The sequence below is a fragment of the Camarhynchus parvulus genome, chromosome 9 (assembly GCF_901933205.1).
Source record: "Camarhynchus parvulus chromosome 9, STF_HiC, whole genome shotgun sequence".
NCBI classification, from domain to species: Eukaryota; Metazoa; Chordata; class Aves; order Passeriformes; family Thraupidae; genus Camarhynchus; species Camarhynchus parvulus.
The window spans coordinates 20479617-20506090 of record NC_044579.1 but is presented as its reverse complement, the minus strand read 5'-3'; the positions used below and the strand labels follow the sequence as shown (position 1 = coordinate 20506090).

Genomic DNA, 26474 nt, shown 5'->3' with positions numbered 1-26474 from the left:
CTCTGCCCTGCGCCCCACCGTACCCATCACCCCCAATCCCTTCCTCTGCCCTGCACCCACCACCCCACACCGCTCCAACCCCTTTGCCCTGGAAACCACCACAGCCCAGCAGCCCCAACCCTTCAGGAGTTCCTTCAGGGAGAGGAAATCGCTCAGGAACCAAAGAAAAGAAATAAATAAGAAATACATCTTTATATTTATATATTTATCTACATAATTACTTAATACAATTAAAACAAACACACAAACATGATAAGTAATATAAATAATAATGTTTTTACAATGCTTTTTTTTGGAAAACAAGAATGTGTGAACCCTTCCCAAGCCAGATCCAACCAGCCATCACTGTGTGTGATCCCATTGTCGGAAAGGCTCCAGGAGATGCCGAGCCTGTGCCAGACACTCCAGCCATGAGCTGTGCCCGCTGGTAGATGGCTCCTGCAGCCTCTGGGGCTCGGCTGAAGGGTGTCCTCAGCTCACCAGGAGTTGGTGTCACCACCTGCCTGCAGGTTAAGTGACATTTTTCTCTCTCCTTTTGAGGATGAAAGCATAATCCTTGTGGAATCACATCGAGAACATGATTGGAGGCAGAAATAAGGTGCAGAATAATCCTGGCTGGGTGAGTGACAAGTGGCCTTGTGCTCTTGGAACGGAGTGTTGTGTCCAGGGCCAGGTGTCCCTTCCTGTGCTGGGGGGTGAAGGGCAATAATCTGAATTCCCCAGATTTCAAGGCAATTAAGGACACTTAACCCACCACTCCTCCTGCTGCTCCATCCCACTGCCAGTCTTGCTTGGCATACGGAGATGGATGGAGTAGGAATAGTGGTGACGGGTGCTCAATGCCATGCCTACAGCAAAAATAGATGTGGTTGGGCTGCGATGATGCAAAGCCAGAAGAATCCTTCTCCTCCGATTTCTCCGGCTTTGCTTTCAGTGCAGCTCCTGCCTGGCTGTCATTTGTCGCCGGTGCTCACGGCTCCTCCATCCCCATTACATTTTTTGGGGTGATTTTAGGCTGAAATTGGTTGATAAAGTCCTTTTCAAAGATCTTGTTCAGGTGATTCCTGCCTCCTCAGGGATGAGCTATCGACAGGAATGGGGTAGGAAGCTGCTGGTTCATTGTGTGAGGTCACTGCTACTGGAAAGCAGTGGGAGAAACATGAGATTTTTGGGATTAATTAGTGCCCACGGGATGCAATACTCATTTACTACTCCTCAAATCAGCCTTCTGCTGGAGCTGGATGTAACAGAGGAGTCTCCTGCAGTTACCTGCATGAGCTCATCCCTCCTGCCCCTGATTTTTGCCTTTGCAGAAAGAGCTCACCAAACTCCTGCAGATGCTTTCCCAACCCCATGGAGCTGATACTGTTTCCCAGTTTGGGTGGATCTGTCTTGGCCCAGATGTGATATTCAAGGGAAGTCTGTACTTTGGGGAGGAAGATTTCAGAGCACTGGTACAAAACAGCTGCAAAGGTGACAACCAGATGGAAAAAAAAGATCCTAAAAGTGGTGCAGGATCCAGCAGGAAAGGGAAAGCATCTTCAAAGGGCGGCGTTGTAGATGGCTACCATTCCTCCCTGGAAAGAGATGCTGGCATGGAATGAGTCTGGAATGCAGCAGCAAGACTGATAAAATGAGCAAAAGGCCACGAGAGGTTGAAGGAGGGTTTGTTTAGTCTGGAAAAGGACAGGATAACCCATTGTGTGTGAAGGGCTGCCTTGAAAAAAAAGGACAAACTAGGAAAAAATGGGAATGTTTGATCGATTGGACATGGGAAGAGCAGGAGATGCTGTTCCTCAGCTGGAGGTTTTGGGAGGAGGTCGGGCAAACATCTGGGACTACCAAATCCATGTTGGGGCCAGCCTGGGGAGTTCCTGAGTCTCCTCCCAGCTCAGGAGAAACAGTCTGGCCCACAACTCCATTTTATCCCAAACCCTTGGTAAGCCTGTCTCGGAGCAGGCAGGTTGGGATCCATGAGGTTCCATCACCCTGTTCTGGCAAACTGGTCTTACTGGCACTTGCACTCAGGGCACTGGTTGGGCTCCTGCTAATGGAGCATCTGTGTTGGGATCTCTCCTTGGATCCCACACTGGGCATTGGGAACAGGACAGAGAAAGGACAGCAGGGGGAGGGAGGATCCTGCCTTGAGCCAGCAGGAATGTGGTGGCTCCAGAAGTTACCCCAGGAGGCTGCAGTAATCCAAGGGGGAAAAAGCCCAGTGACCTGGCCTAGCAGGAACCCGCCTCACCTCTCTGACCTGCAAGTTTTCCCTGAATCCTTAAGGATCTTTTTCACTATTCATCACACAGAGAATCTCAGGAGAGCTTCATCCCACCCCTGCACTGCTGGGATTGCAAACAAGGTGGGAATGCAGCTGCTCATTGCTCCATGGGGGACACCTCTGGCTGTAGAGACTGCACAGGTCAGGCAGTGCCAAAACAAAGCCCCAGGTAAACCCTGTCCTAAAAATGAACCCATTTCCTTAAGGAAAGGACTTGGTTTGTTCTTTGTTCTTCCCAGCCTGTGGCAGAGATTACTCTGTGCACAGTGGGACTGGGATATGCTGCCAGAGCAGCTCCCACCTGCCCCATACCACTCTGAGCAAACCATCAGGCAGCTCCAGGCTGGGCCTGATCCCAAATTTCCCTCGTGGTGGTGATGAACTGTCTGAAATGTGGGTTTTGGCTTTTAGAAACCTCCCAGCTGGAGAATGGTGCAGCTGCTATGGAGGAGAGGGAAGAGCATGAAGGACTGGCACGGAAGCAGCCCACCTTGGGAGATAGAAGAGCAGAGCTGAGAAAATAATTCACAATTTGGTTGGAAAATGCATCCATGCTTTTCAACCATTTTGCTCACCCTTTGCTGGGACATGAGTGAAAATCTACTCACTACTCACTGGATTTCAGAAGTTTCCAAGTCTGCAACAGTCAGGAATGCCGAGGTGGAGGCACTGGCATGGCTGGGTAATTAAATTCTTGTCTGTGTTAATTACAGCTGTGCTGGGGCTGAACATGAGTGAGGCATTAATGATGGGAATGGTGGACAGGCACCAGGAGCTCCAAGTTTTGCTGACTCTCCCAAGGTGATGTCAAAGGTATGGATCTGTGGGAACACGGTGTGGAGCACAGGCCAGGTGCCAGAGATGGGCACTAAGGAGGGTCCTGGGGAGCTGTACACTTCCTATCCAAGCAGGAAAATGAAAGGATCAGCTTCTGCCAGCTCCAAAGCTGCTCCATTAGGATGGGAGCACCTGCCTTTTGGGTGATCAATCTGCAAAATAAATCGCTTGAACTCCAATGAAGGAGGTGCAAGGAAAAATGGGAATTTTAGGAGCTCATGGAATTCCATGAGGAGCAGAGAGCTACTACACTGCTTGTGCAAGGGGTGCCTGAATGTACTGAACTCACAACTGCCTCCATACTGCACAGCTCCCTCAAGCTCCACAATCCCTCCAGGGCCCCTCCTCGTGCCCAGGGAAAGCCAGGAGATGCTGCAGGGACAGGAGCATCCCCTGCACAGGGACAGGCTCAAACTGCTCCAGAGGAAATTCCACCTGCATGTGTGGGGAGAGGACAGCAGCACAAACAGCTCCTGGTTTCCTTTTTCCCCTCCACGTGCTTCCAAGGTTTTTATCTGTCCTCTGCTGACAGGAAAGCAGGTCTGGAAAGGGCACAGCCTGTCACATCCAGCCAGCAGATGCTGCTCCAGCAGATTCCTCGCTGCCCTGGTGGGATCCATGCTGGGGGTCAGGGCAGGCTCCTCCTCCCATGGATAATTCCTGCCTCACTGCCGGCAGAGCACCAGGCCAGCCAGCTGTGGGTTCCAGCACACATCCCACAGCTGCCTGCCAGCCGTGCCACAGGGCAACTCTACAGCCTGGGAGCATCGGAGCCTGGGTTGTTCCTGGACTGAGAGCCCTTGGAATGATTCAGCAGCAGAAGTGCTGGACAGGCTCTCCTCCCCCAGCTGGAGCAGCTCATCCCCAAACCCCAGAACAGCTTTAACGTGGATTATGGGGTGCACCTCAGCAAGCTGCTGCTCACAGACAACACCCTTTTCCTCTGGCACCCTTGGTGGAATTTTCATCTGGATCTGAGCCTTATCATCAGCACCCCTGGTCCTCACAATGACATTGAGGGGCTGGAGCATGTCCAGGGAATGGAACAGAGCTGGGGAAGGGGCTGGAGCACCAGGAGTGGCTGAAGGAGCTGGGGAAACTCAGCCTGGAGCAAAGAAGGCTCAGGGGGGACCTTGTGGCTCTGCACAACTCCTGATAGGAGGGGACAGCTGAGGGAGGTGGTGGAATCCCCATTGCTGCAGGGATTTAAAAACCCTGTGGATATGGCTTTTGGGGACATGGGTACGTGGTGGCCTTGGCACTGCTGGGGAGTGGCTGGAGTCCATCTCAGAGGGCTTTTCCAAATGAAATGATTCCATGATGCACCATGGCCTTGCAATGCTCACACCAAGCACACACCTGGCACAGGGATTTGGGACATGCTCAGCACAGGGGCCATGTGAAAAAATGTGTCACCAGGAGCAGCTCAGAAAATTTACAATAATTACTGCCATGGTCCTGTTGTCCACTCTGGAGAGTAAAAACAGCTAAGTTTTAATAAATATCTGGATAATTTGTAAATTCCTAAGACACCTGGTGTGTTGCTGCTGGCCACCTCCTCGCCAGGGAGCTGAAGCAGGTGGGGCCTGTTCCCTCAGTCTCTTTGCATGATGGCACACCATCCTCCTTAAACTCTGTTCCCTACATCCACAGAAATCATCTGTTTGGAGTCTAGAAATTTCCATTATTTCCACAAAACCCCACACTCTCACCACAAACCAATGTGGAAAGCTCCTCCAACACAAGATTAAAAAATAACTGGCTCAGAGATCCAAGTGTACCAAATTCACTACATGGTATGACAGATACACATGAAGTGTTGGCCCAGAAGCTTTTAAATACAACTGGCAACAGCTAAATACCCAAATAAGGGATTCAGTGCTCATTTCACAAGTGAGAAATGGACTTGAGAAGCACCTCAGGTGCAATTTACTTGTGGGACACCAAAAGACTGGTTCTTCCTGGAAGGAGTGGATGGCACTTGCCCTGGAATTACCTCCATGCTTTTGTTTTCTTGGCAAAAATAAGAAGGGAAAGAAAAAAACAAACGTCTTTTTATTTTATTTTCTCACTTTCAGAAAGCATTTTACACAGGTTTGGATCTTGGGAATAACTTGGAATCAGTAGAAAAAACTTACTGAACAGTTTTTGTCTTTACAATAGAAACCTTTCAGGAGTCAAAATGGAGACTAAAAAAATACATGCAAAACGTACTCCTTTCAAAACACAACTGGAAACAAAGCACCAAACTACACAAATATGCAGAATGAAACAGCATTGAACACCACAGAAGTTGTCTTCATAAAAGGTGTAAAAGTCACCTAATTCACTAGGCACTGTCACTTGGTTAAACAGAAGAGACAATAAAAAAATATTGTCCACAAACTTGCAATTTCAACTCAAAGGCTGTAGCTAGAAATTCCTCTATGTGTCATGCTTTAATAGCGACCTGAAAGACAAAAACCCAACAGTCAGACTCCATGGATTGAGAGATTTTTGGCTAAATCCACTGCCTCTCCTCAAACCTGCATCAGATCTGAGCTAATGTCCTAGAGGTAACCAAACTCCTGTTTTAACAGAGTTCTGGAGGAAGAAACAGTATTATTTACTCTGCCCTCAAGGTTTCTCAATGAAGCATTAAAGGAACTGTGGCTCAATAAAATATCCACACCAAAGTCAATCTTAGTGGTCACAGAAGCTCAAAAGAAGTTCAAGGAATAGGAGATTTACTTTTGAGACATGAACTCTGTGACTGGGCTAGGCCCAGGTTTGGTAAGGTTGGACAGGGCTTGGAGCAACCTGGTCTATGGAAGGTGTCCCTGCCCATGGCAGGGGGTGGAATGGGATGAGCTTTAAGGTCCCTCCCAACCCAAAGCATTCCATGAGCCCACGGTACTTACGAGGTGAGTAGGACCGGGATCTGGACCGGGATCTGTAGCCCCCTCGGCTGTAGTACGGTGACGGTGACCTCCTCCTGTGACAGGGGTGACACAAACAATCCCCTTGTTAAAACCTGCACAGCTGAGTAGCAGCAGCTTTATGTGGGTAGCTCTAACCCCATCCTGCTCTCAGGACTGCACTTAGGAAAGCTAACAAGCCTGGGAGACCCAATCAACATTTCTACTGGGTAACAAAGCAAAGAATTCTTTTTTTTTTGTTACCAGTATTATTTTTGACTAACACAACAAATACAAGCTCTTGCACTTGCAATCTGCTTTCATGTGAATTTAGTTTGAAGCCAGGAGCATCCCACACAAGCAGGGTAAGCCAAATCCACCTTCACTTTTAATCTGAATTCCTTGTCCAAGGTGAAGATGTCCTTGACCTACAGTCAGTGCTACAGCCAGGCACCCCCAAATCCCTCCAATCCAGGCACTCCCAAGTTTTGTGTTTCCTTGCCTAGTTCCACTAATCCAGTATGTACCTGTAAAACTGATCCCTGTCCTGAACAGCTCTCCAGCCTCCTCCGCCACCGCCACCTCCTCCTCTGCGAAAACAAAAGCAGAACGACTTCTAGCAATTTCAAAAATAAAACGTTCACTGTACAAAACCCCCCCCATTGAGTAAGAAAATGATGTGAGGATAAGACAACATTAGTTCCTACACTGGGTGATGCTGAATTACTTAATTTAACATTGATTTTTAAACACATATCTACTCAAGGAAAATCATCTTATTATTTTCAAGTAGCAAGATCAACTCACTATGCAGAAGAAAAACATTGATTCCAAGGTGGAGGCAGGGAAAACCCTCTATCCTGACATTTTAACACTTTAGAGTCACATTTAAACAAGAACTGTGATGTAACTTCTTATGGAGAACAAAAACAACACCTTACAGCATTAACATTGAGTGGTTGGACTGGAACCTCCTCAGATTCAGATCAGCAAAGCTCTACCAAGAGACTAAATCAAGTTTAAAGTCTTCCCCAGTTGTTTTTGGGGGATTGCTTGTTTAAAGTTTATTCCCTTATTTACAGTTAGTTTTTCAGGCAAAATCAAACCTCCCAAAGCTACAAGGAGTAACTTAAGTTTTAACAGGACAATTCCCATCTGACACTGCATTTCCCTTAGGGCATTATTTTCACAGAGGGCAGGGAATGCAAAGGAATTGTTACCAATGGAATTTTTAGGGTGGGGTGTGCAATGCTCCACTGCATCTTGAACAATTCCAACTTTTTCTTCCTCAGGGAAGCCCTGACAGCATAGCAACACTTCTCTTTTCCTCAACCAACCCATGTCTGTAGGAGGGGAAAGTAGCACCATGACATTTTCCAAGTAGCCACACACAAGTCATTTGTGGCTCCATATTTATTCCCAGAAACACAGAATGGTTTGGGTTGGGACCCTAAACACCATCCAGGGGCACACCCCTTCCACAGGCAGGGACGCATCCCACTAGAGCAGGTCACTCTCACTGGCTTTCTCCTGACCCAATCACAGCTTCTGGCAACATCCACAAACCCTATCAGAAGAAAAAGGCACCACTTAAGATTTGGGCCCACACTGTAACTTTAACACAGAATTCTGCAACTGCAGGAATGTTTGGTAGTGCAGACAGAAAAAAAACAACTCTTCTTTTTGTGTTCAACTTAACAGTGTCCCAGAAATTGTGAGGATTTTGTAGGGGACAAGGATTTTGCTGTAAAATGCTACCACCAAAACCAATCGTGATTACACAGAAGGGGTGTTAAAAAAGCCTTTTAATGCAGATGTCCAATCTACAATTCCTTATTTTTGGCAACATTTGAGGTGCCAAAATTATCAGCAGGAGATACTGGGGACCACAGAAATTTCCCACTTTTTATCTACTACACTGTGCTCAAAATGTAAGTTGACACTATAATACTAACTCAAGTATTAATCTGCACCATTTCAGGGCTAACAGATGAACCAACTAAAGATTCTAAAACGAAAATACAAAGAACACACTTTGTTTTTCAAAACTTCAGTGCAGATTCAGAAAACATTTTGGACTAAGCTAGGCCACAGGTCAAACACCATGAAGTATTTCTCAATCCAACCAATTTGAATTGTACTGAGCAATCATTTTAGTGGAGATTTCACAGGAAAATTCCAGAATGACATTGAGTGCAAAAATATTCTGGACCAGTTATGTAGGATGAACTGCCTAATGCTTGCACAAGCAGATGAGAAAGCAGAGTTTAAAAAGCAGCAAAATGTTGCAAATATGCTCACCTGTACGACCTGCTGTAGTAGTCACGGTCATCATAGCCTCTGTCATAGCCTCTGTCGTAGTAATCTCGCCGCCGTGAGCTGCCACTGCAGGGAGTGAAGGAAATCGCATTCACTAAGATACAGAACTTTAACTTTGTCTGCAGTCTGGTAAATTTACACTATTTAAACTATTATTATGACCCATTGTAACAGCTGGAAGACTATGAGCACTCCTGTTTTCCCACCAGTGCAGGTGGGAACAGGACTACTTAAATAATTGCTTTTTAAATGCTTGAACTCTCAGTTGCTTTCCTCAACCTTTATAAACCTCAACTTTTTGGTATCACAGGCATAGGAGGAATTCCATTCTGAGACAAGTCTTCACCCCCTTTTAACTCTGAAAAGGCTCCTGTTCATTCAACTTTCTGACTAAAAAAAACCAGAAACCTGTAATCTCAACATAACCATCAGTAAGCTGAAAGTCTTGGGAAATGAACTGGAGAATGACTTGGCAAAACAACCTACATGGTTGGCAACTTGAAGCCAAAAGTGCAGTGTGTGAACACAGAAAACTGCTAAGCCCTCATGCTAACTGAACCACACAGCTCCTTGACCAGCACTTGTTCATTCACTCTTGAAACCCTGAGCTTGCAAAGGACATGAATATATTTGAAGGTACACAGGAAAACTATTTAAAGTAATTTAGAAATAGTCAAAATGTCTTCCTGTTGACACAAGCATTACTACTGATGCTCATGCCTTGTGTTTTCAGTGTACAGCATAGCAGCCATGAACAAGGAAACACAACTTGTGCATTAATGTGGAAGCCCAAGAAACCAGGAAAACCACTCAGAATCAGGTCTCTCAGAGAAGAAACAGGAGTTTTTACAAAATAATGAATCCTATCTTGTACTGGCTGGGGGGAAAAAACCCAACCAAACCATGGATAAAACTTACTAAGTGGGTCTTCCCATGTAGATTCCAGGGGTAGGTGTGTGAGGTCTTTTTGTTATGGAAAAGTCTACCCGGATCCTTCTTCCATCCAGCTCCATTCCATTGGCACGTTCCTTTGCCTAAGGAAGGACAGAAGAGCATTAGCTGTAGGTATGAACTTCAGCAACAACATGAATTTCTAACCACTGCTTAAAGTGTTAAAATGTCTTAAAACACAGCTCAGTTTGGAGGCAGGTCTGAGTGTCACATCTTGCAGTGAATGTACTGTGTAAGACACTCTAGGTCAGCTGGACTGAAGGGCCAGTAACCACTGAAAATATGACTTCTGTGGCATTAAAATCCTGAAAGGAACATCACTGGGCAATTGTTTCAGTGCCTCTGACATGACTAAGAGCAATCTTTGAACACGCTGATGTAGGGAGATGTAACTACTCCACCACACAATGTAAAACATTTACAGGTTAAAAGAACATTACTAAGGTATTCAAATCCATCCTTCAAACTACCATAACCTTTAATATAATATCAGAGTTACAAATAAAAAGTATAAAACCAAAACCAATTGTGCTTTGGTTTATTTTTGTCTGACAAGTAGCAGGACCTACATATCAAGCTGCAAACCAAAATGGAAGACTTCATGACCTGGAAAAAATGTGGAAGAGATGTGGAAAAGATGTGGAAAAAACTGGAGATTCTCTGGAGTGGAGTCTATGCAGAATATAAGCCTTGTTCCAGCCCATAAAGGGCTGCATTACTAGGATTGGTATGAGTGTAGGATTCTTTACTTGGGTGACTACAGAATTCCCAATTCATTCTGCAGCACTAATAAGCCCAAATTCCATGATTACAAGACTTCAAGTATTTTCCAGGCTATGAGTTTCCCCTGGCTATACCCTGTGACAGAATATGCACCCCAGGAGCTCAGAGCCCAGCAAACATGGCCCACACTGTGTACCCCAACCGACCTCCTTGGCATCCTCGACGTTCTCGAAGTAGACAAAGGCGAACCCTCGGGAGCGCCGCGACTGCTGATCGTACACGATGGAAACGTCGGCAATGGGGCCATACTTGGAGAAAACCTCTCGCAGGTCTCGTTCTGTAGTGTACAGACTCAGCCCAAACACTCCGAGACAACAGTTTGGATCAGGATTTGCCTAAAGGAAAGGACATAGATATTCAAATCAAATTGGGTTTATTTGCAGTGCAATGTATTTCTCAAGTTGTGACTGTCAGGGCTTCAAGAACAACAACTAAGGTGGGACTGAGATTTGGGTCATGTGAAAAATGCCAATCACTTGTTTTTTTTAAATTTTAAAAGTTTAGTAGTAATAAAATGGTTATAAAAATAGCAATACAATTAGAGTAATAATAATTTGGACAGTTTGGATTAGGACAATATGAGACAATAGAGACAAAGAGTTACGGACGTCCAGGTACCTTTTTTGGGCAGCAGGAGCCTGAAAAAGGACACCCGTTAACAAAGGATTAACCCTTAAAAACAATAGCTTGTTGCATATTCATACACTTCATACATGATGCATAAATTCCATTCCAACACAGGATTCTGTCTGGTCATCCCCAACTTCTTCCTCTGAATCTTAACAGCGCCTTTGAGGTAGGAAGAAGTTCGTTTCTTCTGATAAGAGGGCAATAAATTCTTTTTCTCTGAAAGATTTAGGTGTCCTGTGGCTGCTATCTTGCTGCAAGTCCTTTCTTTTAAAAAAGTATCCTACATAGCATAGTTTCTATTTTAACATTTCTTATAACCTAAAACTATATTTAACACCCTACTTAAGAGAATTAATACAGCATTACTTTCTAACACAACACATATAATATTCATTATAATATTTGCAAAATGCCAATCATAAAATACGCGTTTTTCACAGGCCACCTGCTAATAGACAGTAATACATTAAACCTACAGATACATAAGCATTTCACAAAACCCCTTTGTGTTTCTCAGGGCACAGAGACCGTGACTCATGCCTCACACACGTACCCTGTTCCCAATGTGACGTCTGCGAGTAGACATGGGGGAATGGCTGTGACTGTGCCGCCGCCGGTAGTCCCGACTGTACGACCTGCTTCTGGATCTCCTGTGCGAGCGGGACCGCGAGCGTGACCTGGTGTAGTGTCTGCGGGAACTCCTCCTCGACCTAGACCTGAGGGAAAGAACAGAAAGGTACAGTGCTGGGCTTCTTGGGGTGTTCAACATTTCAAAAATCCAGCAGACAGCCACAAAAAGCTCAAATAATCGTTTTCCAAAATCCTGCAGTACCACATACCTCAGCTATAATCCATTTACTCACTACTCTCAATAGCTGAATCTCTCTACTCTCTGTGTGCTAAATCTTTACTATCAGATTACTGCAGATAGTCTCAGGGCATTCCTGCTGCAGTCCAGGAACTTGCACTTGATCACAGTCAGCTCTTCCTTTAACAAAGCTACCTGGGCGTGACAAGTTAGGGCTTAGAACATTCAGTGTTTAGATAAAAACAAGTGAGGTGGCTTTCTTTTCACAGGTATCAGTCAAATATGCTTTAACACAAAGCATGCACCATTAAGGGGGGCACTCTCTTAGTGCTGCCTTGGGTGACACTGAAAAGCAAATACCCCTGAAACAGAGCTGAACACAATCTGAAGAAATCAATCCTGAGCTGGCTCATTTACCTGCTGGTATTTCAGCAGTTATTTGGCACTGTTTGTTCACGAATATTTACATGTTCACACTCTTAAGTGCATTTATGCAACTGCTCACTAATTCTTTTTCCCCAAAAATATTTTCTTACATCACAAGCTCTGTGGACAGGAGGGTCTGAAACTCTTCAATTCCTTCTCTCAAAGCCTCACCCCTCCCAACACAGGCAATCCTAGAGGAAAAGCTGGGCACTCACACAGCGATACTACACCTGATCTTGGTCTGCTGACGGCTGCACTGAGTAACCTTCACTCCACACCACTCCAAAGAAAAACCCCTCAAGGCTAAGAAGTGCAATAAACAGTGTAACAGTCAATGGATCTGAGTCACAAATTGCTGATTTTCAGGCTCTCGTGTCTTAAATGTCCCCTTCCTCTAATTCCACAGCAGCACCACCCCACTGGTGTGAGGGAAGCTCTGAACCTGAACTACTTTTACTCCTGAGCATTTAACAGCTTCTTCCAAGATTTCTAACCAAGTGTCACCAGGCAGCCAAATTGTTCAATCTATCTCCTCAAAAAACACCTCCAACCCCATCAGGAGAGAGCCAGAGAAGCTCAACTTAAAATGCATATTAATGTCTAGGAGAAATTAATTCAGCATGTCCCATTACAGCATTTGTCACTATGTATTTATAAAGAAAACATGATTTTTGGCAACAAAATAAAAAAAAAAAAAAAGAAAGAACTTCCCTGAAACTGGGAAAACCGTAAAAAAAGAAAGAATATCAATAACAAAAAAAAAAAAAAAGAAGCTCCACACATGCACACAGCCACGTTTCAGACACTGATATAGGAAAAAAAAATTAAGGCAAACAGAACTGATATTTCAGGTACAGAATGGTATCAGCCGAAGATAGGAACTACAAACACCAATAAAAGTAGATTTTAAAATCAAGTATATCCACACCCCAACTGATAAAAACACCAGGACACAGGTTGGTTCCCAAATCAAAGTTTAATTAATAAAGCTTGTAACTCAAAAATACATTTGCAACAGAAACTACCAAGAAATAAAGAAGTTATCACAGGGTTATTCCTCTGGGGAAAGCCAGAGTTCAAAGACCTGCCCATGACCACATCTCAACATGTGACAGCACTGAACAGAGATTAAAGTATGTTGTTTCTAAATATGTACCTCGACACAATTCTGTCCAAATCTACTAATCAACACTAACTCTGGCACGTAATTCCATTATTTCCAGCCAGAGGCACCTTCAAGATAGCTGTTAAATGCTCAGGAAGCCATGGTAGTTATAAACTTCTACTTTGTGGTCATCAAAAAGTAAAAAGCCAGTTGCCAGGGTATTATTTAAACACTGTTTATTGCAAAAGTAAGATTTGCCAGGTCTCTCATAAATTCTGCATCTTCTGTTTGCTTCCTCAGAATTGTGTACCATCTGTGACTGCATTTTTACTCAGTATTGTGGTGATTCTGTAAGGGGGAAGTATTTTAAGGAGTATCGAATCCCTGGAGTCACATGGGTTAAAGGACAGAAGAACATGCTGGGAGGGTGTCCTGACTTTGTTGTTTTAATATTAAAAGGTTTCCCCAAAGGTGTTCTGCAGCTTCCCTCCCCTGAGGTTTTCAAACCCCAAGTGGATAAAGCCCTGACAGCAGGGTCAGAGCCCAGAGCAGGACCTGGGACTGGGCCCTTCCTGAGCTGCCCCAGCATCTCTCACGGCTGGCACTCCCACAGCTCACTCCAATTCCACACTCACTAATGGTATTACTCTGACAAGTATTTATTCCATTTATTCAACACATTTCTTCTTACACTACAGGGACTGCCAGGTGCATGATATGACACTTGTGACTGTGCCTGAATTAAACAAAAAACCTCATTCTTCTGCTGTCAAAGCTTCCCAATTACATTCCTTCTCACAAAAGCCTTTCTGTCTGATCTTGCAAGATTTAACACACTATTTGATTATGTTTTCAACCCGGGGTGATTGCTGACAGCACAGTATCTTCCTCCAGCCTGCCCCCCAGGCTTTGGCAATTCAGTGCTTGCTCACATAAAAAGTCTGTTGTGAACAGCTCACCTGAAAACCACAATGCTGAAACCTCACTTTTTTTAGCCTGAATGCCTACAAATGAGTAAAGAAATGATCAACAGATTAATTTCTGCAGTCAGCAATCAACCATCTATCTACTCTTTTAAAAGGAATCTGACCCTGCACACAGCTTGTTTGGCAGGAGAGGTAACACAGTGCAATAGGCACGTGGATGTTTGTGCTGCCACATAACAAATACAATAAGCAAGTTCTCCACAACTTTTCTGGAGAGCTTGCAGAGCTGTCTAATATTCAAAGCTTCCTACCCTGTTAATTTTCAAGTTAAATCAATGTATTTAAAATGTCAGACTGTGAAATTCACATTTATCTCTACTGCTTTTTCCACTATTCCAGGAACATCACTGCTTCCAGTGAAGAAATGTAATACATGAATGTGGCTTAAAATGGGAAATCTGTTGATGCACTAAACTCTGTTAATGCATAAAAAAACTAAGATCTAAACTCCATGCTCAGACACAAGTTAGTATTCCAAGAGATAAAAGGCAGGCACTTCCAAAGTGTATCAGCAAGGATTCAAAGCTACATAGCTGATTTAACTACTGGAAGAAGCAGCAAAAATATCTGAATTGATATAATTTGGCTTACCCAATCCTGAAAGCACGCACGCCCCCTTTGTATTCCATGTCCACTAACTCTGGAAACAGAACTGGCTAAGCTGGGCCACCTCTGACAATCATCTGACTTGTGAGGAGGAGGAAGAGGTAAAAGAAGCAAACTCACCTGGATTCAGACCTGGATCTAGATTTTGACCTGGAGCGCCTGGAATCCTCCTTAGAGCGAGATCTTGCAGGGGTGTGCCTCCCCGACTTGCCAGACCCATGAGCACTTCCGCTTCTGGAAGCAGAACGGGATTCCTGCACGCAGATATTGAAAGCCTAATTTGTACACAATTCCTTGTTCACCTAGGGGCTGTAAACAAGCTCCAGTGAAATAAATGGTAAATATTCATAGCTATGTGTCCGGGCAGTCGGCATTAGCACTGCCTAGATTTTTAAGGAGGTTTTTTTTTTTCCCTGGTAGACACTTCTTTACCCTGCATGTACTTTTGCTATTAAACAGATAATGCATGCATGTTTAGCAAAATATACAGGGACACATAAACAGACTAGTAATTACTTAGCGTAGTGCTTTCAGATTCCAGATTACTTCTTATCTTAACTTCATTTTTATTCCTTTTCTTCATTCTTCCGTTTCAAATTCTGACTTCTTTCATCTTCCCCACTTCACACAAATTGCTCAATATTCTACAAGTGGGACTTCTGGTCTGATAATTAGCATGCATTCACTTTCTTTTTTTTCAAATTTCAGCTTCACTTATTCCTGAGCTTCAAATAATTCTCATTTATAAAACTTGTCAAATGGCGACTTCCGCATTTTCCTTCTTCAACATTAACCTTAATAGAAAAAGAACAGGATGAAGAATATTTAAGAACTCCAGGATAAAATCTAGTGCCAAAACTGAAACTAGAAAAAAAAAAGGTGTGGACTTTTACTATAAATGCAGTTCAAGAATTGAATCTACCAAAGCCCTACAATTTTATCAACAGGTTCAGTCAACTCAGTTTAACTTCGTCCTAAGTAGCTGAATTTGCTATTTATGCCTGTATTTAACAGTAAGTGCAACTGGATCAACTGAGTACCTACAAAGGAACTGTAGCATCAGCAAACTCTAAATAACTTGCACTATCAGCCACACACTGAGACAAAATCACCAAGGAGTGACTCCAGTGAAGTCCTGCTGCGGCCACTGACGGATGTGCAGAAAGCACAGCACTGGTCATTCCATGAACTCCAATGATCTGAATTTTGGGCCCCTCCTGCAGTTTGGCAGCCCTGGTGTGAAGGTTTAGGAGCACACACCCCCAGCTGCCTGCACAAGTGGCATTACATGTGCAGGCTTCGTGTTTCCACAGAAATCTGCATTCCCCACTGACCAGAACTGCACTGGAGCCCCACACTCCAAACTGCTCTGGACTAACACCCCACCTGCTCTGTTATTTACTAGGAATCTCCTCTGGCAGTGACATGACCTAATTAACAGTTTTAACTTATGTATTTTTATTTTAAAATCAGTATAATGCTTGGTTTTAGTCATATGCCTTAAACACACTAGTAGAAAGTATTCTTCATTTCAAGATACTAGAGAAAACTTAAAATCCAGCAGAATTATACTTCTTTCTAAAAACAATCCTTAATTTAGTGTAAATTCTGATGAAGAAAGCTCACCAATGACACTGGGTACCAGCTTTTTTTCCAAAAGCCTGTTTTATCTAGCATCTCTTAAACCTGAGCACTAACTTAATGGGAATCCTGTACCAAACATTCAGAAATTCATTTGCTAACCCGAAATTTACACGCTTCAATCACTCCCATACACCTTCAACCAAATGTTACCATTTGACAATTCCCTTCCATACAGGGGAAAGAAACACGATGCACAGGACAAAGCAGGTTTGCAATTAATCCCAAGAGCAACAGAAATAGCACAAAGCTGGCCAAGGCTGTATTCTTTATACAGATGTTTTATGTTTTGTTCTAAACTACAGTTTCCCCATGTACTAATATTGCAAAGGGCAGGGGGAATATTTAGGAGCAATTTAAATTACAATTAACTTATTTAACCTAAATCCATTAGTACCTTCCAAAGAAAACACTCCACAGAGATGAGTTCTGAGTTAATGTATTAATTTTGCCATAAGAAGTCTTAGCTCTTTAACAAAGTTAGAGAAAGCAAGATTGAAGAAGGATTAAAACCCAAACCAAGGTTGCTTTTCACCTGAGAAAAAATACTTCAATTCACAAAAGATAATCTGGGCTAAACAAGAAGGAGTTGTATTCAAGTACAGGTGGAGACCAGAAAGAAAAGGAGAAATGCAGGACTGGAGAGAAGCAGTTGGGAGGATTTTGCCCACAAACACACACCAAACCCTTTTTCAGAGCTTTTAAAAGTCAAAAAGCTTTGAAGAAATGAGTAGAGAACAGGCAAGTCTTCATATATTTGGTACATTTTCCAGGCAGTCTTTGCTGTACTATGCTAAGGTTGATATGGAAATCTGGACACTGAGGAGCTGAGCAGAAACTTGGGAAGAAAATGTCTTAAAGACAACTATTTACCAAAACAAAAACAATTTAACAGCTGGCCTATTTTCATTCAACTCCTTGGCATTTCACATTTCCCAGTCTTTAAAAATCCACTTTTTTCCCCAGATCATCCTTCAATCCACTCATTTTACAGGATTATTGCACTTCTTTATTCCAGCCTTAAAGGAATTCGATGTACCTCACCTGCTCTGGATATCCCCAGGACTGGTAATAACCCCCAAATTACCAAGTTGCCCCTGTTCCACCCCAAGCCCCAGGAAATCCTCCCTATCCAAAACTCCAAGTACCAGGGGCCTGCAGCACTGCAAATTTATTTTACACCCTTGAGGGTTCACATCAATCGCTCCCACAGCTTGTTTCTTTCATCCTTTTTTGCTGTTTTTTATATTTGCTCTTCCTACTCTTTGCTCTTTCACTCTGTGAGTTTTAAGTCACTGAAAAATGCCCAAGTGTGCTCCTGGCATGACATGGGGAAGAGGGAAAAAACAACCTTCTTATCCTGCCTGTATTTCAGCACTGCAGGTCAGCAGATCCAGACTGGTATTCACTAAAAATAACCATTTCCCCCCGTAACCTTAAGTTTGTCAAGTGTGAATTTAACCTCCCTCCCCACATCCCTTGGTCTTCATCAACAGTTCTTCCCCTTCGTCAGGCACTTCTGGAATTCAAGTGGAAGCCCTGAAGTCCAGGCTTGTGGATCCCAAATGGTTCATTCCAGACCTTGAGCCCATTCAAACCAAGTGCTGGGATGATTTTAACAGCTCTAAGCACATTCACAAAGAGCCTTACAGCCATGTACTCTGAGCAGGGAATGTCTCAAAGCAGGATTATTTGGGGGGCAGTAGGTGGGAAAGGTTTCCATGGACAGAAGCAGCTGGAAAGTACATGATGGCCACAGTTCTTTGCATTTCTGAGATCCAGGTTTTCCTCACAGGAATGAGTTACAGATTTCAGTCAGTAATGTAAGATACAGAGAAATAAAAGTATTAAGGTTTTATAATCATATATTCCTATGAAGTTATGTATTTCCACTTGTTTCCCTAAGGAAAGGTGCAGCCTCACATGATACTAGCAGATCTGGAGCCTCTTTATTCAAGGTGTCACTGTGCTGACTGCACATTCCCCAACCTCTCCCTAATGGAATTTGCCTCCCTTCCCCTGAGGGACACCGGATCACAGCTGGGGATTCACTGCAGGGAGAGCAGAACCATCCCTTTCCACAGGTTTCCAAACTCCACACAGAAAGAACAGTGTGTTCTGAAAAACCAGGCCACAGCTTCCTCCCAGCACCCCTGCCACTGGCTCTGTGGGCTCCTCCAGTGCCCAGGCTGGAAGGAAATTAATCCACCAGCAAAACCCAAATTATCTTCTGACAGCTTTGGGACACTGAATGAGCTCCCCAAGAGGCGCCATCAAGTGCCAGCTGGTGAGGGAGGAACACGGGGCATGGTCCATCCCTTTGGTGGCGCTGAGTGAGCAGCTCATCTCTAACCTCAAACTGCTTCCTCAGACCTCCTTCTCACACAGTTTAATAATAAAAATCACTCTTTCTTGAAAATACCTTGTAAGTAATCTGTAAACTAACCTTTTATACATAAAAACCCCCAAACAAACAAAAGCCCCCACCCTGACTTGCATATTGAACACCTTCTGACCACATACCAGGCCATCACTACCATAATTAACTAATTCACAGGGTAGAATTCATTAATTTGGACTTTAACTCGTCTTTTTCCAACCCCTCCATGCCTGAATCCCATGAGCTTTAGTGAGAACAATTTCAGTGAAAACAAAATTGAGTTGGAAAACCATGGCATTGCAGCATAACAACAGCATCTCAAGTATATTCCAGTACTTAACAATTTACAGTTTCTTCAGTTCATCCCCCTATGGAACATAAGCTGTGAAAGAGAATTCAAGTGGGGATTTTTTTCATCTTCTTATCTTTCCTCCCCCTTTTAGAAAAGGCCATAATCCAGAGTAAATTGGTGCTGCTGCTTAGACAAGTCCCATTCCTGGTGAAAGCAGCTGGAATTTCTTCATCCCCAAAGCTGCCATGAGGGCTCAATCAAGTCAGGCCTGCGAACCAATGCAGCTGGAAACGGAGTAAAACAAGATCCAGCTGACTGAATTCCAGATCTGACTGCCTGAAGGAACACCAATAAAGGAGAGAACGGGAGCACAATTCCGGCTGGCAGCCTGCACCTGGGACAGTTTAAGACAACTGCAATCATATTCCAGATTATTTATCCAAACACTAACTCAAGTCTGCAGAGACTCCAGCTTGGAAAAGCACAAAAGCCACTGGCTCAGTAAAACATAAGCCTTAAGTAAGGAAAAAACCCCATAAATAACACTGGCAAGAGCAGAAGGAAAACCAATCCCTGCTCCAGTTTGGAATAGCAGGTGTGCAGCTCTATGGTTTCACCTTTACAAACACATCAATTTCAAACAACTTACCTATTTAAATGTCACAAAAGTTCAGACAAAATTCATTCTAGGTACTGGCAAAAACTGCCTACAAATGCTTTAATACATTTTTTATATTAAAAATACAATAAAGCAGCAGACAATTTCTGCCCCAGTACTCTGCACGACTGTTTCACACAAAAAGACTTTGCTATAGAAGCTTTATTATTCCCACTCTTTCTGACTGAAAATATAATGCAAGTTATCCCGGCAAACTTTATTAAGATTACATTGGCTTCCAGCGTGACCTGCACAACAATTAAAGCATCTTTAAAAAAAACTAACACAAATAATTCACCCTGAGCAAAAAATACCCCTTCACAAAAAAAAACTTGAAAGTGAATGAAGATACAAATGAAACACTGGTGCTAGCACGAGCCTACTCTTTCATCCCTGTCTTTCACCATTCATTCCCATTTTTAGCCCCCTGGAGAGCGATTTTTTCTGATCTTACCTACCTTGAAGTAGAAACACCCACATATTACAGCTTCTTATAGTGAATTAATAAGATAAAACCGTATTCTAAGAAAGATATTGCTCAAAATTACTACATTTTCTAATATTTCTTGCCCCCTCCAGTTTAAAACTTAGGAACTCATCACCTCCGTAACTCCCTTCAATGATGCAACAAAATACTTGAATTATGCTAAAAAAATCCCAAAAACGGAGTAGTGACCTTAAATAAAGACATCAAAGGCTGATCCAGTAAATAAAAAGCAACTACAGAGGTATATCACAAACGTGAAGCTTAGCAAGGCATCTATATGGACATTAACAAAAACTCTTTTGGACAGTGAGATCTTTGCGAAGCTAGAAGCCCTGGGAGGGATCTGCTGCAGGTTTCACAAAGCCAAGGGGTTGCCTCCATATCAAATTTAAATTAGAGCAGAGCCCGAGACATCTGGACGCCAGGCCCGAGGAACAGAGTTACTGTTACAGGGGAGAGGCAGCGAAAAGCGGTGTAAATTAAAGAGCAACTCAAGAGTGGATTGCAAGGCGGCTCTGGAGAGAGGATAACAACAGGATTCCCCCTCCGCAGGGGTGGGATGGAGGGCTCGGGGCCCCTGAGGGCTCGGAGCCGCCATTTTGTCCCTCCCGGGCGCGCGGTCCCGGCCCAAGATGGCGCCGGGCGCCTCATGCAGGGAGCGGCCCCTCCGCCATCGACCCCGCCGCGCCGCCTCATCCGCCTCTCCGCTCCCGCGGAGGCTCCGCCACCCGCAAAAGGGGACACGGGGGGGACACGGGGGAACCGGCGTCACCCGAAGGCGATGGAGGGGTGTGTGGTGTGGGGAGGGAAGGGGGGGCCCGGCCGCGCAGCGTACTCGGGCTCCGTGTATTACCCGCTCGCCGTAGTTTTGCTCTCCGCTGTCGCTCATCGTCCCGTCCCGCTGCTCCCGCCAGCGCCGCCCGAACCGGACACGACCGACCCCGGCGACACCGCCGTCCGCGCGGGAAGTGACGAGACCGCGGGACCGCGCGCGCGCGCTCGGCAGGACACGCCCCCAGGGGGACATCCCTGAGCCGCAGACCGCCCCCGCTCCCCAAAGCCACGCCCCACACGGCACCGCCCCCTAAGAGAAGGCCACGCCCCCAATCTTAGACCACGCCTTGCTAAAAGGCCACGCCCCTTCTCCCACCCCAAACCCCTCAGCCTTCGCTGTCCTGGGTGCAATGACCACGCCCCCTGACGTCACAAGAGCGACAATACCACGGCCTCGCCTACACGAAGCTCTGCCCCCTTGAGGCCACGCCCCTCACGCCTCAGGTGAGGCCCCGCCCCTCAGGTGAGGTCCCACACCCTCGCCCCAGGTGAGGTCGCGGCCCTCGCCAGGCCGCGGAAATCACAGTTTGAAAATGTGATTGTGAGGGACTTTTTTTGAGTGTTAAAGCATTAATTTAGAGCACGTGGGCAGGGAAGAACGGGATATTTCTTAAGCACCCACTCGAGGGCAGCAGAGTGTCGCTGAAATGGCGGGTTTCCTCTGTCCTTGGCATAGTTTCTCCACAAAATATGCGCAGCGAGGAGGAGCGTCACAAACACCTCCATTGTATCTGTTTTGTGTCACAAGCAGCACCAGTAAAGCACCGGCAGCCCCAAAGGGCCAGGATTGGATGCAGGGATTAACAAAGGACACCCACACAGAGAGAACCACCCGGATTTAAAACACACAGCTGTGGTTTAACCAAAATCCTGAATTCTTCAGCACTTTTTAAACCACAGCACTGCACAAGGCTGGGAGCTGGGAGACAGGAGGAGACATCGCACCTGCTCAGCTCATCCCAGGGAGTCCCAGAATTGTCTGGTTTGAAAGGGACCTGAAAGCTCATCCATTTCCACTCCCTGCCATGGGCAGGGACACCTCCCACTATCCCAGGTTCTCCAAGCCCTGTCCAACCTGGCCTGGAACCCTTCCAGGGATCCAGGGGCAGCCACAGCTGCTCTGGGCACCCTGTGCCAGGGCTTCACCACCCTCACAGGTGTGAAAAACACCAATCGCTTGTTTTTAAAATTTTAAAATTTTAAAAGTAATAAAATGGTTATAAAAATAGTAATACAATTGGAGTAATAGTAATTTGGACAATTTGAATTAGGACAATAGGAGACTAAAGAAACAAAGAGTTACAGAAAGTCCAGGTACCTTTTTCTGGGCAACATAAACCCAAAAAAGGACCCACGTTAACAGAGGATTAACCCTTAAAAACAATAACCTGTTGAATATTCATACACCTCATACATGATGCATAAATTCCATTCAAACACAGGATTCTGTCTGGGCAGTGTCAGCTTCTTCCTCATAAGCCTAGTGGTGTCATCCTGCATGAGCGAGGGGGGAAGAAGTTCATTTCTCCTGATAATGGGGCAATAAATTCTCTTTCTCTGAAAGATGTAGGTGTCCTGTGGCTGCTATCTCAGTGCAAATCCTTTCTTTAGGAAAAAAAGTATCCTACACAGCATAGTTTCTATTTTAACATTTTGTTATAACCTAAAACTATATTTACCACACTACTTAAGAGAATTAATACAGCATTACTTTCTAACACAACACATATAATATTCATTTTAATATTTCCAAAAAGCCTATAATAAAATATGCATTTTTCACACAGAGAACAATTTTTCCCTAATATCTAATCTAAACCAACTCTCTTTCAAGTTGAAAGTGCACCTGTTATGCCACAAGCTGCTGCTGCAGGACAATCCTGCTCCAGAAATGCTTCTGTAACCACCTGACATCCCAGCAGTGACTATTTTTCTTCACTGGAATGCATTTCCTGTGCAGGGAGGGCTGGGTAATGCCCTGCCTGCCCCATTCTGCTGATAAGAAGCAGCAAGGCAGAGACCTGAACAGCTCTGTACTCTTCTAAGTGGGATTTCTGGACCTCTTCTAAGTGGGATTTTTTGCCACCAGGGTTATTCCTGGCACCATTCCCCACACAGATTGAGGAAGTGGCAGCTGAGAATGCTGCAAGAGGAGGCTGGAGGCAAAGTGCAAAGGGAAGAAAGCAAATCGCTGATGGTTTCGCCCTGCATTCCCAGGTGATAACTACAGAGGCACCCAGGGGGAACCCCAGCTCCATTTCCATCACCTCTCACACTCGTGAGAAGAGACAAGCCAGAGGTTGCTTGGCTGCCTTCCCTCTCCCTGCCAGCCCCAGAACACAAAGGCAAATTTGTCAGCTAAAGAGGAAGGTGAACAGTATTTTCGCAGCTTTTGCTGATTTAAAAATACCACAGGGTTTTTTTATGCCAGTGGTTTCATCTCAGTGCTATGCTTGCGTTACAGCACAGTTACTGACACACTGATGCTGAGCTGGAAGGGAGCCACAGGGATCATCCAGTCCAAACCCTGGCCCTGCACAGACACCCCCAACTGTCCCACCCTGTGCATCCCTGAGAGCATTGTCCAAATGCTCCTGGAGCTCTGGCAGCCCTGGGGCTGTGCCCATTCCCTGGGGAGCCTGGGCAGTGCCCAGCACACTCTGGAGGAAGAACCTTTTCCTGATATCCAGTCTAGCCCTCCCCTGACACAGCTCCAGCTGCTCCCTGGGTCCTGTCTGTGGTCACAGAGAGCAGAGATTGGAGCTGCCCCTTGGGAGGAAGCTGCAGCCCCTGATGAGCTCTGCCCTCAGCCTCCCCTTCCCCAGGATGAACAGACCAAGTGACCTCAGCTCCTCCTGCCTTTCCTGCAGAAAGTTTAATGGACATTTGTTTTCCAGTCCTTGGTCTGTATTTGCAAATCTAGGCAGTACTCAAACCTCAGAGACTGCAAACCCCAAAACTGCCTACAACCCTCACTGCAGGGCAAGGCATTGCCCACCTCTCCTCAAGATCTTCCCATTCACCACTGGGACAAGAAGACACCAGCAGGGATAAACACTCTGGAATTTCCTAGGAATGAGGGCCTCTTCCCTGTCCCAGTGGTGGTAGACCCCCCAATGCTCCCAAAAGTACTCTGAGAAGGAGAAAAGGGCATGGAGGAGTAGAAACAGCTGATGTGAGCATGCTTTGATCCTTTCCTTCACATTTAAATGTGGCTAACCAGGAGTTAGGGAAGCCTCCCTACCTTTGGGGAGCACCTGAGCCTGCTGTGCCTGGCCTCTGCAGCAGTGACACAGAGATGGGTGAGGTGATCCCAAGGAGATTATGTCCCTGCTCCCAGCAGCACCCAGAGAGGCAGCCTGTTGTGCAGGGAGTGCAGCTGGATTGGAGAGGCATTTTTCTGTTTGCTTAGGCCACTTCCAGCTTGTATTGCGGTGTCAGTCTGGATTTGGGGGCCTCCTGGCCATGGTCTCCACAGACATATTCCTGCCAGAGTTTGTGAAACACCTTTTGCAGATAAATTAACAGTCTCACCTGTGCCTTGGACACTGTTTCCTACAGCATTCTCCCTGAGAAACTGGCTGCTCATGGCTTCCATGGATGCACCGTTTGCTGGGTAAAACCTGGCTGATGGCTGGGCACAGGGCGTGGTGGGAATGGAGTCATATCCAGCTTGGGCTGGGCACCACAAGGATACCCCAGGGCTCAGTGCTGGACCCAGCACTGTTTAATATCTTTATCCATGATCTGGATGAGGGGATTGGCCACCCTCAGTACATTCATAGGTGACACCAAGTTGGGTGGGAGTGTGGAGGGCAGTAAGGCTCTGCAGAGGGACCTGGACAGGTTGGATCCATGGGCTGAGGGTCAACAAGGCCAAGTTCCAGGTCCTGCCCTTGGGTCTCACCAAGCTTGTGCAGTTCCAGGCTGGGGACAGAGTGGCTGGAAAGCTGGGACAGGCCCTGGGGGCACTGGTGACAGCAGCCAGACACGAGCCCAGGTGTGCCCAGGTGGGCAAGAGGCCAATGGCCCCTGGGCTGTCCCAGCCATGGTGTGTCCAGCAGGCCCAGGGCAGTGACTGCCCCTCTGTGCTGGGACCTGTGAGGCACCTCCAGCCCTGGGGACAGTTCTGGGCACAGCAATTCAGGAAGGACATCGAGGGGCTGGAGCGTGTCCAGAGCGGGAAACAGAGCTGGGGAAGGGAATGGAACACCAGGAGTGGCTGAGGGAGCTGGAAAGGGGCTCAGCCTGGAGAAAAGGAGGCTCAGGGGGAACATTCTGGCTCTGCACAACTCCCTGACAGGAGGGGACAGCCAGGATTGGGGTTGGGCTCTGCTCCCAGGGAACAGGGACAGGATGAGAAGAAACAGCCTCATGGTTACAGCTGAAATGCTAAAATAAGGAGCAAGCTCCACTGCACCCAGTGCTCTGTAGAGACAGTTGTTATCAGTTCGTTTTTCCAATAACATGCATCCTGTGAATACATTTACATGGGAATTGGGATCCTGCTGATTTGCAAATCAAAGTAAAATATGATGTTTCTTTATGCAGAGTTTGCGATGCTGTGAGATGCACAGGAAGGAGCCTGAAGGGATCAGGATGATATATCCCTCCCTTATAAAGAGACCAAAAAACATGGGAAAAAGGCAGAACATTAGAGTCAAGGTGGGCCAGGAGGCTCCCTCTTGTCTTCCTCCTTTCTGAGGATTTAGTGAAGGGAGCCCAAACAGAGTGGGAGCTGTAGGGAATTTAAAAAGAATCTGGAGAAGGGCACAAAGAGGCACAGGGAGCTGAACCAGCACTTTTCTCCCCCCAGATCTACCAAGGACAATGCTGCTTTGCAGCCAAGTTGTTTCACCTCTTAATCCTGTTCCTTCCTCACACCCTCCCTTAGGAGGTCGGTGTCATGCAAGAACAAAGATTAAGTGACGATTAAGAACATGTAAGTGAAGATTAAAGATTAGGAACGAAGAGTGAGTGAAAAGTCATGAGTAGAAAATGTTTGTTGCTCAAAGCTGCTGTAACAGCTCCCAGAACAGCAATTTCCCTCTATCCAGTGATGTGTAATCCCTAAAATTGATCCTAAGTGAAGACTGGCTCGTGCCTACACTGTTGAGGTCTCTGGGCTGCTCTGACTACATCCAAATCAACTCCTGGTGGAAACATTCCAGCTGTTCCTCAGCTGAGCAAATGCTAAAGTACATCCATAGGTCCTGCTAATCGAGATTGAACTTTGATGTTAATTTTTTCAGGTTTTTTTCCCAACAGATAACCAAACAAAGGAAAAAAAAAACCAAAACATAAAACCAAAGGTGGGAATTACTTAAATTCCTGATTCCAAGTGCATCTTGGAAGTTTCACAAATCCACCTGCACAGTTTCTTTTCAGGATCGATGGAATGAGTCACCTGCTATATTTGCCATGTTTGCCATGTGAAAGGCAAACGGGGATGCTCAGCTGGGGGGGTTGTGGCATTTGCCTAGTGAATTGCAGGCTGAAAAAGCCACACTTGTGGAAGTTATGGAAAGGAGTTTGTTTGTTCCAGCAGCACAC

At 45.5% G+C, this 26474-nt stretch overlaps 1 protein-coding gene across 3 annotated transcripts; it reads right to left on the bottom strand.

Moving 5' to 3' along the window:
- Positions 1-5156: 5156 nt before the first annotated feature.
- On the bottom strand, positions 5157-21095 carry TRA2B (transformer 2 beta homolog). 3 transcript variants are annotated; one of them, XM_030954250.1, is made up of 10 exons: positions 20941-21061; positions 15146-15423; positions 14750-14883; positions 11252-11414; positions 10215-10403; positions 9253-9368; positions 8317-8400; positions 6543-6605; positions 6019-6092; positions 5157-5567 (listed from the first exon to the last, which is right to left on the bottom strand). In XM_030954250.1, exons 4-10 carry the CDS (start codon positions 11282-11284, stop codon positions 5557-5559), a joined length of 570 nt encoding a protein of 189 aa, XP_030810110.1. In that variant the 5' UTR covers positions 11285-11414; positions 14750-14883; positions 15146-15423; positions 20941-21061; the 3' UTR covers positions 5157-5556. The 3 variants fall into 3 exon arrangements, with proteins under 3 accessions (XP_030810110.1, XP_030810109.1, XP_030810111.1); XM_030954249.1 differs by lacking the exon at positions 15146-15423 and having other exon boundaries at positions 20941-21095; XM_030954251.1 differs by lacking the exons at positions 14750-14883; positions 15146-15423 and having other exon boundaries at positions 20941-21060.
- Between the last annotated feature and the right edge of the window lie 5379 nt (positions 21096-26474).

What these genes read in the sequence shown, in the direction of transcription:
- TRA2B (XM_030954249.1), bottom strand. Translation starts at nt 20,976, where the DNA reads ATGAGCGACAGCGGAGAGCAAAACTACGGCGAGCGG. An exon ending in TACTACAGCAGGTCGTACAG is followed by an intron (nt 6,606 to 8,316) that starts GTGAGCATATTT and finishes TTGTTTTCGCAG; the next exon opens with AGGAGGAGGTGGCGGTGGCG. An exon ending in GACAGGGATCAGTTTTACAG is followed by an intron (nt 6,093 to 6,542) that starts GTACATACTGGA and finishes CCCCTGTCACAG; the next exon opens with GAGGAGGTCACCGTCACCGT.